The 16,828-nt window shown below is 34.7% G+C and overlaps 1 protein-coding gene across 1 annotated transcript; it reads right to left on the reverse strand.

The window, feature by feature from the left end:
• Positions 1-15,072: 15,072 nt before the first annotated feature.
• On the reverse strand, positions 15,073-16,356 carry LOC126891584 (zinc finger MYM-type protein 1-like). The gene has a single exon (XM_050660760.1). The coding sequence runs from the start codon at positions 16,354-16,356 to the stop codon at positions 15,073-15,075; it is 1,284 nt and encodes a 427-aa protein (XP_050516717.1).
• Between the last annotated feature and the right edge of the window lie 472 nt (positions 16,357-16,828).

Here is a 16,828-nt window from a genome sequence, read left to right on the forward strand (position 1 = left end):
AACAACGAGAAATTTGAAAGTGTTTCTCAAAAGATCGATGAAACTTCTAGAAGAAGCGACGAGAAACTTGAAGAAGTTAGTAGAAGAAGCGACGAGAAACTTGAAGAAGTTAGTAGAAAAAGCGACGAGAAATTCGAAAATGTTGCTAAAAGATTCGATGAGACTTCTCAAATAATTAAAGAGGTCTGTAGGCAAAACAACGAAAAACTAGAAGAAGTTTGTAAACAGAACAATGAGAAATTTGAAGAAGTTTCTAGAACATTCGATAAGATGCAGAAAAGTGTAGAGACCGTAGAAGAAAAGATCAAACAGCTAGAGAGCAGGATAACCGATACAAAAGTACAACCATCAGTTAATGCAGCAGCGTTAGATCCTTTAGCGAAAGATGAACTACCGAGAGACGAAACGTCGCATCATATGAGATTTAAATTACCACCATTCGATGGGAAGTCCTCTTGGTCCATATACCTTAGACAATTCGAAGCTATTGCGACCGCCAACCATTGGACCGAACAAGAAAAGGCTGTTTCCTTGACTGCTGCTTTGCGAGGTGATGCTGCAGATATATTAAGATCAATTCCTAAGGGTCAAGAAAATTGTTACCAGACCTTGTTCACTCGTCTAGAAAAACGCTATGGAGATGCCCATCTACAACAAGTATACAAAGCACAACTGCGAAGTAGAAGTCAACGAGCAAGTGAGAATATGCAAGAATTTGAAGCAGATGTGGCTCGTGTGGTGCGGTTGGCTTATCCAGAGGTGCCAGACAGCGTTTTAGAAGAAATTGCAGTAGATACCTTCGTCAATGGGCTGAAAGATAATGAACTACAGAAAGCTTTACGACTAGCAAGACCGAAAGTTTTAGATGAAGCACTTGCTATTGCCTTGGAACACGAAGCAGCTAGCCAAGCTTCACGAAACAATCGAGTAATAACCGTGGAAAAAGGCGATAAGAGAAAAGATGAACGTTTGGTGGAAATGGTACGAAGGGTGATTCGTGACACGATGCCGAAGAGACGCATGAAGAGGGCTGGAAGAGTTGGTTCAAATACAGATGCTTCCTCGATACGGCCATGCAGCGAAAGTTGTAATCACCGGCTTAAAGTAGATGAACAGCTTTGCCCTGTGAGACGAACTACCGTCGTTAATGAGCAATGGCAGCCACAACAGTTACAAGAAGCCCAAGAAGACGATCCATGTATAAAAAGAGTATTGGATTGGATGCGTCGAGGTGAGAGACCTAGTTGGCAAAACATTAGTGCATGTAGTCCGGAAGTCAAGGCCTACTGGAGCCAATGGAATTGCCTGATACTAAAAGATGATCTTCTGTACAGAACCTTTGAGAACGATGATGGTACAGAATCTAAGCTTCAGTTGATTGTACCTAAAAGTAAAGGAGTCTAGGACATTTCGCCGTCGCCGTTTCGCCGTCGAGCCATTTCGCCGTCGCCATTACTTGTATATAAGTTTTGAATGGGTTTCGAACGATTATATTTCGAACACTTTTGCATAATGAAGTTTTTTATTTTTGATACAGTAAAAACAATTGAAATTGAAATCCCTTTTCTCAATATTGTTTATTTCCGGGAATCTGATAATAGTCATATTTTTAATACTGTAAATATTTTATTTTTCAGACGAAAACAATGTATAGTTGAATACGAAAATATAACTTGGTTTAACTACCAACATCAGCATTTTATTTACACTGACATTTAGTATAAAAAAAAGTTAGTATGTTATCACGTTCTTGTAAACTTAACCAATGCCGGTATGGCGACGGCGAAACGGCCGACGGCGAACTGGCTCGACGGCGAAACGGCCGACGGCGAAGTGGCTCGACGGCGAAACGGCGACGGCGAAATGGCGACGGCGAAACGGCGATGGCGAAACGTCCCAGTCCGAAAGTAAAGTGTCAGAAGTATTGCGTCAGTTGCATGACGGTACATCAGGTGGACACTTTGGTATTACGAAGACTCTGCAAAAGGTTCGAGAACGGTTCTATTGGGTGAACTGTAAAGATGATGTAAGAAGATGGTGCCAGAAATGTGAACTGTGTGCATCCGGTAATGGTCCAGTTGGTAAAAAGAGAGCACCCATGAGACAGTACAATGTTGGCAGTCCTATGGAAAGAGTAGCAATCGACATTGCAGGTCCATTTCCAGAAACTGATGCTGGAAATAAATACATCCTGGTAGCCATGGATTATTTTACGAAATGGACCGAGGCCTATGCATTACCAAATCAAGAAGCTGCTACCGTTGCAGAGGTACTTGTTAAAGAATTCTTCAGCCGATTTGGTGTTCCCTTGGAGATCCACTCCGACCAAGGGCGAAACTTTGAGTCAGCTCTTTTCCAAAACGTTTGTAAATTGATTGGTGTCAATAAGACCAGAACAACACCCCTGCATCCTCAATCAGATGGGATGGTCGAGAGGATGAACCGAACGATGGGTAAACACTTGTCCAAAGTTGTATCTGAACATCAGCGAGATTGGGACCAACACATTCATTTATTCCTGATGGCCTACCGCTCGGCCGTAAATGAAACTACAGGTCAAACACCAACCTGCCTGATGTTGGGTCGTGAAGTTCGGTTGCCCTGCGACCTAGAGTTTGGCTGCGGACCTTCCGAGGAACATGTTGCAGGCGAAGACTACGTTGACCGCCTGAAATTACGAATGAACAACATTCATGAACTTGCCCGACAACACATCCAGATAGCCAGTGACAGAATGAAAGATCAATATGATTCTCGATGCAAGAATGAAAGCTTCGAAGTAGGTGATCTTGTCTGGCTTTATAATCCGCAACGTCGTCGAGGCTTATGTCCTAAACTGCAAAGACAATGGGAAGGTCCATATGAAGTTAAGAAGAAAATAAATGACGTAATATATAGAATTAAGAAGTTGCCAAACGGTAAACCAAAAGTTATTCACATAAATCGTCTTGCACCATATGCTGGCTCAAATGAAAAAGAAGAAGCACGAGTCCTCCAACAGGAGATGAAAGATGTCGCACAGCCAAGTTTTAATCAATTTATGTCAAATTACGCAGCGAGAAAGAGTGCTAGATTCGGCGTGACCACAGAAGTTCAGCAAGATCTGTTTGGTGTTCCAGAAAACGTCTCTCTGGCCCACTGTGTTGCCCAAGACCTCGAGATGACTAAAGGAATATCGTCCGTATTCAATAGAAAGTTCGGCCGCCTGGACGAGTTAAGAAATCAGCAGCCTAAAATTGGAAGAGTACTGCGATTGGAAGATGGTCCTCGATCTTTGCTGTATATGGTGACCAGAAAGTCTTATACGGACACGCCAAGCTACGAGAACATATGGCGTGTTCTAACTAATTTGAAGAAAATCGTGTGTAATTATGACATCAAAAATTTGGCTTTACCAAAAATAGGCCATGCAGTAGAAAATCTGGATTGGAAGATTGTGAGAAGCATGCTTGAAGTGGTCTTCAGAGGAACTGGTGTACAAATCACTGTGTGTTGCATGAACCCGAAGATGTCGTACCCTTCAAAGACAGTAGACTGTTATTTCTTCTTGAAGGGTGTATGCAGAGCTGGAGAGTCGTGTAGATTCCGCCATCCTGGGCCTTCATTTAGAGTTGCTGATCGAGACGCTCAGATCTTAAGAGGGGAGCAGTGTAGCGGAAGAGAAATCTTGGCCGATCCCCATATAACAGTAAACACCTCGAGAATGACGTAATCGGATGTGCTAGGCCTCGCCGGAGAATTCTGGAAGGTACGTCACGTAGGCGGAACAAGCCGATAGCTCGAGATGGGAGTCGATTGTTCCAGAATAACAACTGGGTATAAATACGGGCATATTTTGTGAATAAGTTTAGTGTATAAGATAAATTCGTCTGTAACTTATATAAATAAAGTCGTACATAAATTACGAACCGCTAGTTTTATTGTAATTAGAAGTAATTACACTAACCACGCTACAATACAATATTTGTCCTCTTAGCCATCTATATAGAGTATGCTAGGTCCGCTTTTCGAAGAATGAAAAAATTCGTAATTAATGCTAGGGGAGCCCAAGCGGGGATTTTTGCAGTTACTCGAGCGCGTCAGATAATCACATGGGAAGAAACCTTGTACCCTGTAAATGTACCCCTACTATATTTTGGATCTTAATACAGGGGAGTTCGTTCGTCCAAATATTACTACAAAAATGCCGAGATCAGTGAAAGTGTTTCTCTGTTTTATCGACAACGAAAAAGCGTTTGATTGAGTAAAACACAGAACTCATAGAAACCCTGAGTGTTTGCAACGAATTTTGAATGTCATAACCAGAGAGAGAGATAGCTTGGGGCTGAATACAAACACAAATAAAACAAAAGTAATGGCTGTCACACGTACACCAAATGCCGATATTAATTGTATCCATAACAAACCGATAGAATCCAATAGATATATAACAAACGATGTTGACCACGAGGTCGAAATAGGTGCTCATATAGCAGTGGCGGCTCGCGACCTCAGTATGCGGGTAGGCTACACATATACTTCGGGTAGGCGACAAAAAATATCCTACAATTTGTAATACATTTTGAGCCGTCTTGCAATACTAAATGTAATCTATGAGCGCAACAATGTGTAAAAATTGCTTTTGGAGCATCTACTTTAATTTTTGATTGTAATCCGTTTAAAGAGCCAGCCATTACACTTGCACCATCGTAAAATTGAGCAATTTATTTATTTTTGTAATCATATGGCTCAAGCACGTTTGAAATTAAACTATATAGAGCGTCTGCAGATCTATTCTCGCTAACATCAAAAAACCCTAAAAATCTTTCTGTTACCTGACCAACTTTTTTAACAAAACGGATTGTTAAAGTACACTGTGATTTTTCGGTTATATCAGTAGTATCGTCCGCTAGTATAGAAAAAAATTGACTTTCATTAATTTCTGTTGAAATTTCATTTTTTACGTAATCGGCAAGGCAATCTATTAAATCATTTTGTATTGTTTTTGACAAACCCGTGAACATCCCTTCTATTTTTTAACATGATCCTGGATTTCCTGATCGCGTTTAACTACTAAATTAAAAATTTCTTTAAAATTACCCATGTTTGAAGAATTATGGCTCTCATCACGACCGCGAAATGCAGGTTCTTGTTTTACTAACAGAATTGTAACATCAATTTCTTCAACTTCTTCATTATATATCTTATTAGATAGAGACATTTTTCCAGCTAAAGCACTGTCAATAGTTTGTTTATTTTTTCTAACCGTTTTAAACCTAAGCAATTGTTTAAATGTTCTTTCGAAGATTCATGTTTTTTTACACTAGCTGATAAATTTTTCAAATCTGAATATCCCTGACTCACCCAAACATTTTGCTTCAAATTTGAGAGCAACAGACAAGGCCAACAGAAAAGTGAATTTTTAAAATAACTTCCGCTTAGCCATTTATGATTTTCATACCATATTGTTTTAAACGATCTCGAAAATGGTTGATTGTCTTTTGTCTTATCTGTGGATAAAATTGTTAAATTTGGTAAAGGCCGGCCCATTGAAATAATTTCTGACCTTTCTTGATTTTGGCGCCTTGAATAAGGCATCTCGATCAAACTGCATATTACATCGTTTAAAATATTCATATTCGATGACTAAAGTTTTTCCACCAATAAAACTAACACACCTACGTTTCAACAACGTCAAATATTACTTATTTTATTTTTGTATCAAATAATAATTTACTCTTCGAATAAATTGATAAGTTAACAATTAACCTCGCTTTAAATTTTTAATTATCTATAAATTCTAATAACACTTCTATCTATATCTATAAAATATAATGGACGACTGACAAATAACTATTCACAGATTTATTTGTTGTTAGTGAATTATTACTAAATTAATATAAAATTAAAATGCCCTTCAATAGACCGATCTCAAATTTACCTGTTTATTATTCAGTTTTCATAAACAAATTTAATTTGTCCTACCTAGTTTTATTCAATACTTAACCTACTAATAACAGCCAAAATAAAAAAACAAAATTATTTAAAACAGTTTCACAAGACACAAGAGAAGCAACTGATAAAATTTTGGAGGTCCGGCTATAAGACTCTGTGCCTATGCGCCCTTTCAAAATCGTAGAATACGCGAGACCTGCAGCAGGTCTGCTCGCGTAAACAGAGAGAGATCGCACGTTAATTCGGTGTTGGCGTCGTTCTATTTCAGGCTACGTTTTCATATAATGCCTGACCCAGGAAGAATATAGAATCTTATACAGTACTACTGATACTACAAGGAGCGTACAATAATTATAACTACGGAGAAAATTTTTTGGATATTTTTACAAATAATTTGGATAATTTTTGCTATTTTATTGTAGGTATTGTGTCAAAATTTATAAATTACAATTTTGAAATAAGTAATTTATATTAATAATTTATATTATTGTACTACATTTGAAGAGGGTAGGCGGCGCCTACCTTGCCTACCCCGACGGGCCGCCCCTGTCATATAGAGTATGCTAGGTCCACTTTTCGAAGAATGAAAAAATTCATAGTTAATGATAGGGGATCCCAAGCGGGGATTTTTGCAGTTACTCGAGCGCGTCAGATTATCACATGGGAAGGAACCTTGTACCCTGTAAATGTACCCCTACTATATTTTGGATCTTAATACAGGGGAGTACGTTAAGGGGGGCCCGAAAAAAATTTCTATCCTTAAAAAATCTCGAAATCGTCAGATTAGGATAAGGTATGATACAGTCGGAAAAATTAAAGACTACCCATGCACTATCACATCAATCACTTATTTTGTACTTGCTGCCTTTTTCTATAACAAACGTTTGTTCTTTATAGAAAAATACAGCAAATACAAAATAAGTGATTGATGTGATCCTTCACGGGTATTCTTTCATTTTTCCGACTGTAAGTTAAGTACATGCAGAACAGTGTAGGGGAGACTGGGTAACAGTGAGACATGGGTAACAGTGAGACACTTGAAATATCTTCTTCCCTTTTCGCCACGTGGAGATATTATTACTTATGCATGCTTGCTGTATTTACTGGTTACTGATTACTAATATGTTCGGAGGCCGAGCAGTTTCAGTTTAGGATTTATCGTGATAAAGTCTGTTTGGTGAGCACTAAGTAAAATAATACAGGGATTTTGAGAATTTTTTATAAAAGTATTAAGATTTTTCTAGTATTACTATGACATTGTGTGTAGATTAGTAAACATGATGCCACAGTTTAGCAATGCAAACTAAGTTTTATAATAACAAAAATTACATTTTTTAAATTTTATGGCAAATGGGTAACAGTGAGACGGGGTACATTGAGACATATCTCACTGTTACGCAGATGTTATAAAAAATTACATTTTGTATTTTTTTTTCTAAAATTTGTAGTAAAAGGCATTAAGATGATATTGCCAAGGCCAGTTTGTTAACGTCACACTAAACGGCAATTTTTTTTTCATTAGAGACAAATTTCAATTTAATAAATGTACGTTATTTCCGATCCCTATTTTAAGTACTTTGTGTTTTATAAGTTAATATATTAAATAAAACTAGTAATTACTTTACTGTTTATACAAGATACAAGATGGACATGATACAAGTGAAGTTAGCCGAATGTTCGTCTTCTTTTTACATAATATCTAAAACTAAACCTACATTTCAAACACCTCCACCTTAAAGATTAAGTCTTCGGGGTGGCCTAATATTACGGCCAAATTGGGAGCGATTGTAGGTAGATGTACTATCAGACATATCTATATTATGGTTGTTACTGATTGAGCAACCAGGAGTCTGATACTCATCATTTAATACATTAACAGGTGGAGTATCTACATTATCGGGTGATATTTTATTTCCTGGTGATTTTAACCCCAGCTCTAGTGATTCTAAGGGATATAACTCAGGTTCGTGCAAAGTCTTGGGATCTGATTTAGTTTTTGACAATTTTAATTGTGATGTGTTACGTCTTACAATTTTGTTGTTGTCTTCCCTTCGTATCCAGTACGATCTTGGTTCTTTAGCCTTCTCTACAACAATTCCTTTAGATAATATTTTATTCTTGCTGGTTTTAATTACAACTTTGTCCCCTTTCCTGTATTCAAATGGTTTCCTGCGGCAGATTTTATCATAATTTGATTTAACTTTCTGCTTTTGCTTACACAACAATTCGTAGATACCCTTTTGTATTTTAGGTTCTAAGTTTGCCTTGGTGGTTGGTATTTGAGATTTTAAATTTCGACACTGGAGGATTTGTGCTGGTGATGCATTTAAATTTATTACAGGAGAGTTGTTATATTCCATAAGTAATTCTCTGAAATCATTATTTTCTTCTAAACTTTTCCTCAAAATCTGTTTTGATATGCTCACAGCTTTCTCAGCTAACCCATTGCTTTGGTGGTAGTAAGATGAACAAGTTTGCACTGTAATATCCTTTTCTCTGTAGTATTTGTTGCATTCATTGGAGATAAAGGGTATATTGTCTGCTATTATGTGTTGTGGGTATCCAAATCTAATAAAAATGTCTTGGAATGCATTAATAATAGTTTTTGAAGTTTTATCTTTTATTAATATAAGTTCAATCCAGTGTGAGAAATGATCAATAACTACTAAATAACTTTTCCCAGCGAATTCTAAAATATCAGTTCCAATTTTGTTAAATCTAAGTGTAGGAACTGAGTGTGGTAGGAGAGGTTCTTTGTAATTGGCCGGCATATATTTTTCACAAATTCGACATGATTTGATAAACGAAACTATATCATTTGTTAGATTAGGCCAATAAAATAATTTCCTTGTTCGATTGATAGATTTACTGATACCTATATGACCTTTGTGTAATAATTTAATCATATCTAGTTTTAAACTTTGCGGAACTATTATTTTATTATCCAGGAAAACAATACCTGCCTCAACGTATATGCTGTTTCTAAGTGGATAGTATGGTCTACAGTCTTTATGTATTTGGTTCTCCTTGGGCCAACCCTTATAATAATAATCATGGATTTTCATTAGAGTCTTATCCTTGTTGGTTTCAATGCGAAATGCATCCCTCTTTTCGACACTCATTGGTAGGTGGGTTGTTACAGAGTGTACCATCTCAAACATTTCTGGATCAACACTTTCTGTATTTTTTAAACTTGCTCGTGAAAGCATGTCTGCGAAGTGTATATTCTTCCCAGGTACATAGTATACATTTAATGAATATTTTAATAGTTTTATTCTAAGTCTTTGTAACCTGACAGACCCTATATTATGAATGGGTTTCTTCATTATAGATATAATGGGTTTATGGTCAGTTTGAACATCTACATTGAATTTATAAATAAAATCATGAAATTTCTGAGTTCCGTAATATATAGCTAAAAATTCTTTTTCGGTTTGACTATAATTGACTTCATGATTGTTCATAGTTCGAGAACTGCATGCAACTAATTTTAGAATTTTGTCATATTCCTGAAACATGCAACAACCTAGCCCATCCTTAGATGCATCGCATTGTAATACTATTTTCTTCTCTGGGTCAAATGGGGTGAGACCTGGAGATTTGCTAATTATATGTTTTAGTTTGTCAAACGCTTCTTGGTGTTTGGGTAGCCACTGAAATTCACAGTTTGCTTTTAGTAGTTCACCTAAAGGGTTCATATACTCTGACATATTTTTTATGTAACGCCTTACATAGTTGAAAGACCCTAATACTCTTTGTAATTCAACTTTATTTGTAGGGGTAGGTAATCTGCATAGTGATTCAACTCTATTCGGGTCAATTTCCATGCCGTTTGACGAAAACATCTGTCCCATAAATTTAACCTGACTTTGACAGTATTGAATTTTGTTTCTATTAAATTTAGCATTAAATTTTTTTGCTCGTTTTATTACCTCTGTTAAGGCTATATCGTGTTCCTCTCTGGTGGAACCAGAGATTATCATATCGTCATGACAAATTTGTACATTTTTTATACCTTTAAAAATTTTTTCTACTTGATCCTCGAAGATATCTTGGGCATTGGATAATCCATAAGGTAGTACTTTGAATCTGTAAATACCAAATGGGGTTGCAAAACAACACTTCCATGAGGATTCTTCAGTGAGTACTATGTGATGATAACCCTCTGCCAAATCCATCACAGTAAATATAGTCTGGCCTTTTAAATTTGCACATATTTCTTCAATATTTGGTACTAACCTGGGTTTTCGAATAATTTGATTGTTTAGGTCGGCTGGGTCTAGACAAAGCCTAATTTTACCATCGGGTTTTTCTACGATAACAGTTCTATTAATACTCGCTGCTGGATGTATCTCATCTACCTTAACAATTGCATTTCTCTCTATGAGCCTTTGTAGTTCATTCTTTAAGGGGTCTCGAATAGCCAAAGGAATCCTTGTAGGGGGGTGACTAACAGCTTCAAAACGTTCAATGGTGGTGATTGTGTGTTCGCCAGGGAACCTTCCAAACCCACTAAAAATTTCATGATTTTCCTTAATAAATTTATCTTTGTCATTTAAAATTATCTTAGCACAATTAACCCTTTTAATTAAATTTAATTTTGTACATGTTTGCCCACTTAACAGAACCTGACTTGCACCCTTCGTTATAACAAAATCTTCATAAATTTCTAAATTTTTATACTTACAATACAAATTACATATACCAATTGGTTTTACATGTGAGCCCTCAAACCCTTTTAATATAAACTCAGTAGGTCTAACCTTAAATTGCTTGTTAATAGATTTAAAAATCTTATCTGGGATTATGTTTACATCTGCCCCTGTATCTAACCTAACTTTGATTTTTTTGTTTTCTATGAACATAGTTTCCTCCCATACATTTTTTTGACTTTTAGAATTACTAGAGTTAACATTTCCTACAAAATAATCACTTACACTGCTATTGTCTTCATCCTCATCTTCAACATTTCTTATGTTTCTTACCTTACATGCGACAGCAAAGTGGTTTTGTAGTCCACACCTTTTACATTTTTTGCCAAATGCTGGACACTCTCTGACTCCATGGGTGGTCTGACATCTCTTACATTTAAACTCATTTTTCTTTTGTTTGTGGTCACGGTCACACTTCGGTTTATAATTTTGGGATTCCTTTGTTGACCAATTTTGTTCATATTTGTTGACAAAATTTACCTGGGTTAAGTCCTCTTGGAATATTAGACTCTGTGATTTACTTTGTTCACTTGTACGACAGAAAGTTACAGCTTTATCAAGTGTCAGTTGGTCTATTCGCAGTAGTGCTTCTCTTGTTACAGGATCGTTGATACTCATTACTATTTTGTCACGTAATGCTTTGTCCTCGTTGGATTCATTCTTGTCGATAAATTATCATTATGATTTAAACATGTTAAAAATAAAGATCGCACAAAAGTATTAATTAACGTCAAATAATAATAATAATGAAACGTGTACTATTTACAAAACGATTTTAAATATTATATTGTGTAACATAAATAACTTATGCCTGGTTGCACCAACAGATTTTAGGCTTAAGCCGAGAATATCATAAGAATTAATGTAATATAATTACAATAAAATATAATAGGAATATCATAATATAATAATAGATATACTTGATAACAAGGTAAGAATCCAAAATTATGGTGCAACATAAGTGATATTTCCGGTGGTCCTATCTATAAGCAGAGCTTAGCTAAGCTGGAGCTTAAGATCTATTGGTGCAACCAGGCATTGTCTCTTATATTGCTAAATAAACTTTCGTAACGTGAAAGCACATTGTTAAATAAACAAATCATTTTGTATAACATTGTTATACAAAATTTAGTAAAATAAAAGAAATTTAGACAAAAATGTAACATCGACTTTTTGACACGTTACAATTTACTAATGCTGAGCTGCATTTACCCCAAATCGAAATAACCTTAAGTTAAGAGTAACAAATGTCACAAAAACAGTAACAAATCAACAAAAAAACAACTGCATTTGTCTTAATAATATTTAGTTTGGGTTATTTAGTTCACTATATTATAGATTATTCAATGGCATAGGTAGTGATGGTTGAATATTTCTTTTTCTGCTTTGATTATAAATGTTATTGCAATAAAGTGTTTGGATTGAAAAATCTAATGTTGTTTGAAAATTCAATATATTCAAAATAAAAAATAATTATTATTATCATATTTATGCGAAATATATAAACAGCATTCTAAAACAGGATGCTTCATATGAAGAATCACGATTTATTAACACATACATATCTGAATTTTTAACAATTTAGTTATGATGTTATAATGTGACTGGCGTAGTGTAACTTCGTGACAATAAAAGTATATTTATCTACTCTATCTCATATTATGTATAAGTTTTTAGTTTGTGTAAACTGTCATTATAGATAGCGGTGCTTGAAGGATTTAAAGTGTGCGTGAAGTAACAAATGTATTTTAAATGGGATTTACTTTTTTCTACGAGCGTGTAAAAATGTCTACTTTCGCGCACGCATTTTAGTTTAGAAAGTTTCACTTTTCCGCACGGGTGTTACTTTTCCGCACGCGTGTTACTTTTCCGCACGCGGTTTTTACTTTTCCGCACGCGTGTTAATTTAGATATGTTAATATGGCTTTAAAGTAATTAAAATACATGCAATAAACTAATATTTAGATATTATTTACTAATTTATTTCAAATATATCTTATTGTGTTCCTGTTTTAATGAAATTCGATGAAATAAAATTATTTTGACATAATATTCGAAAGTCAAATCGGTAGACAATAACAGTAGTTTTGAATCATCGTCATGGAAACCAAGATCGCCGTCGTGCTAACCCATTATATTAAAAGTTTAGTTTTGACAACCTTGTCAAAGAATTAATTTGTGTATGTATTTTCATATTAATTAAATTAATTGATTAAGATTTGGTAATTTTTTAAAGACTCTTAGAAAAAATATTGTTCCTAACTCTTGCAGAAAGTCTCTTTTCCGCACCCGACTGCTTGCCAAACTCCCGCTTCGCGTCGTTCTCAAACTGCAGTCGCGTGCGGAAAAGAATGACTTTCTGCACTTGTTAGGAAAATAACTATTTGGCACTGCTTTTTGACACACTTTCATATAATCAAATATCCTTAAGTTTCGCGTTGTCATGGTGATGACATGTGAGCAATAAATTACAATAAAAGTTTTGACAGTTTTGTGGTTTGAAAGAAGTTAGAATTTTTAAATGTCAAAGTTCTAAAAATTATAGAATAGAAATGAATTCCAGTGACGAAGAGTATTAACAGTTTTTTATTTGTTTATCGTAGATCAAATATTGTATGAAACTGTGCGTGAAGTACTTTTTGCGAACTTACGCGATGTATAGCACTGCCTCCACTGTCGCTCGTGCTCCAAACATCGCGTGCGTTCGCAAAAAGCACACTTCAAGAACTGTTTCATAAATAACTGTTATCCAACTGCCTACAATATTTGTTAACTTGACTATATTTGACCATTTTTATAATCTAATAACGTAATAGGCGACTAATTTCAGTACTTCGATTGCAAAGTTCATTTATAATATCATTATCAATTCTTGTAAGAAATTCCCTTTCGGATTGCATCATAAGGAGACCCTCCAAATTTTCATTGGTCATTGAAGACCGGATCCTAGTTTTTAATCATTTTAATTGTGAAAATCCACGTTCACAACTTACTTGGGTAAGAGGAATTGTTAACAGAAATTTATAGGCTTTGCTGAGTTCTGTGTACATGATACTGTACATATTATATTGGTAAATGAGTTTATAAGCGCATTTAATACATGATTTGCATGGTTTTTCAGTAACACATGTAATTAGATCTGAATTATCTTGAGACCTATCTTCGTCCAGATCACAAACCATACATACTCATAGACGTTTCACGTAAATTGTCAGGGTCAGGACAGCAAATTAGTTACCATTCCAATCCAGAGATGTCGCTGTCAGTCAATTCTCTTGTCATATTTAACAACTGACAGTTGACAATTAAATTAATTTGTTATTTACTTTCAATTTTACACATTTTACAGTTTGTGGCTTAATTATTTTATTATAGTGGTGTTACGTTTTTAATTAGATTTAATCACAATTTTAATCAATTGTATTAACCTCCACTCCGTTTTAATGAGTAGAATTTTTAGTTTACATTGATCATCCCGTGTTGTGTTTCTCCGTTTCTCCACATTTAAAAAAACAATATAATAGATCCTGAAACAGTTTATTTTAATAGACAAGTGTGTCATCAACATTTCGGGCCTATATATTTTTGGAAGTTTGTAAAAGATTATAAGGTAATATTTATCTAAACAATCATCCTACAAGATTCTTTCAAAAATGTTCATTCAACTCAATATTACACATCAGTGCTTTCACGTGACACATGGCAGAGTAGTGTTTAGCATTTTGAAAACAAATTGGAATATTTGAAGTTTTCAGTAAAATATTGAATAAAACATTGAATTGTCTTTCTGTTGTTTTAATTTCCTGCGAAATTTCATCAAAAATCCCGCAAAATTTATAATTTAAAATTCCCATGTAACTAAAATTTGTCAATTTAGTTCCCATTCCAATCAAGAGATGGCGTTAATTCGATCCGAAAGATTAACATGGTCGTGAAACGTCTATAAGTATGTATGGTTTGTGGTCCAGATCTTCTTGATCTGACTGATCTAAATCTCCAGTCACATCATAACATTCATTCAATGAAGAAGAAACATGTGGCCATTGTTCAGCAAATGACTGAAGTTCCTCCGCAAGTTTTTCTTCGTCAATTGATGAAATTAATGTGCATATTTTTTGTAAGGCACCCTTTGGTATACCGTTTTTTAATTCAGGAAACCTTTTAGGATCAAAACATGACAGATCTTGATATAGTTGTTTTTGATTGGAAAACCTTGTTGTCATGCTAGTATTTATTTTATCAATTATGACATTAAAAGTTTTGATTCTGAATGAATCTTTAGGATTAAATTCAGTCTCATTATTGGGGTTTTCATCTGACATTTTTTTACGAATTATTCGTCTTCTGCACGGTAGTTCGTTTTCGATGACAATATTATGTGATTCTAGAGGCGGCATTTCAATAATTTTTTTGTCAAGCATTTCTGTCATTGCTTCGCAAAGTTTTGTGCAGCATCTAGTACTGTCGGAAAATTATTTCTAATATCTTCTAATTTAGTTTGTGCACTAGCTACCATGTGCCATGCCTGTACATAATCTAAATTTTTTGTTTGTAAATAATTTGATAAAGGAGTTGTTGTTTTAAATATTAAAAGAAACATCATGGCAGTCAGAATAATTTCAAATGAAGTAAACTTCTGAAGTAGGCTATTTGCCTCATTTCGAACCTTTGAATTAAAATCGGGGGAATTAGCTATCATGGAGAGGGATATAATTAATTCTAAATAAACACATTTGCAACTTGATATATCGTCTTTGACCCATTTTGACCATTTATCAAAATGGCCAAATATTTTACAGGTTGAATCGCTCTTAGATCTCCACCGTGTTGCGCCAATGGCAGTCAATCGAAAATTTGGATTCTGCTTTAAATAAATTTCTAATCTTTTATGGGAGTCCTTGATAAATACATGCGTTTGTTGTAGTAAACTAAAGAACGATATAGATGTTGTAACGCACTCAGCTGTGTCAGATAACACCAAATTTAATGTATGAGCTTCACACCACGTATGGATGTGATTAGGTTGTAATTGCTTAAATTTTGATGAAACTCCGTTGTACTCGCCAGACATATTTGCAGCTCCATCAAAGGAATCAGCAATACAATTTTTTACGTCAAGATTTACAAACAAGAAAGTTTCGAGAATAGTTTTGAACAGATTTTCTCCCGTAGCAGAATGAACACGTTTCAAACTAATTATCCTTTCTTTTACTTCTGTTCTATTTACATACCTTAAGGTTATTATACATTGATCAAAACCTGAAACGTCTGTTGTTGAATCCATTTGTACTGAATAATAGATGGCCTGTTTTATTTCCTCAACTATATCCTTTTGAATTAATTCTTTTATAATGTTTATAAATTTATTTATAGTTGTTTTGCTCAATAATGCTAATTGACTACCTCTTCCTCTATATCGTTGTTTCTCAGAACTTGCTTTATGAGCTTCTAGAGCTGTTTTACTTATCTCCATAGCTTTGTTTATGTGCGCTTCTAAATTTTTATCATAATTACATAATAGAAATATTATTTCTAAAAAGTTTCCATGATTTACTGAAGGATCGTCAAAACTGTAGGCACTTTCAACTTGTCCCCTTATTGCGAGACCTTGTTTTCCTATCAGTTTCAAAACATTAATGATAGAAGAAGCAACCTGCCTTAGTTCAAATACTTCTTTTTTACGTTTTAGCAATTGTTTTTCAAACAACATACAGTCAACAGTTGATTCTTCGTTATAAGAAATATACGTTTTTACACAATCTTTATGAGCACTTGACTTTTCATGCTCATTTACTGTTTGAATTAAATGTCTGAACCGGTTAAAACCTTGACAAAAAATGGATGAACCATCAGAAAATGCCAAACAAATACTGCAGTACAGTTTTTTTTCACATCTGTTATAAGTAAGCCAGTTACGATTTAATTTTTGACCATCCGCCAAACAGAAAAAGAACACTTTCGCATCAAAAGGTAACAGCTCATTATCAGATTCGCTTTGAATAGGGTGAAATTAAAAAAAAAGTCGTTTTTCTGACACACGAGGTTTTTTAAAGTAATTTTGGGAAATCGGCTCATCAACAAGTATTTCTTTTGTTTCTACTTCTCCTACTTCCTCTGCTTCATTTTTTTCTTCATTTATCTCTTCGACATCTTCGTTTGAAACGAAGAAAAAATTACTATCA

Source organism: Diabrotica virgifera, chromosome 9 (assembly GCF_917563875.1).
Source record: "Diabrotica virgifera virgifera chromosome 9, PGI_DIABVI_V3a".
Lineage (NCBI taxonomy): Eukaryota > Metazoa > Arthropoda > Insecta > Coleoptera > Chrysomelidae > Diabrotica > Diabrotica virgifera.

Excerpts from the sequence above, each read along its gene's own strand:
- LOC126891584 (XM_050660760.1), bottom strand. The coding sequence starts at position 16,356 with ATGTTGTTTGAAAAACAATTGCTAAAACGTAAAAAAGAAGTATTTGAA.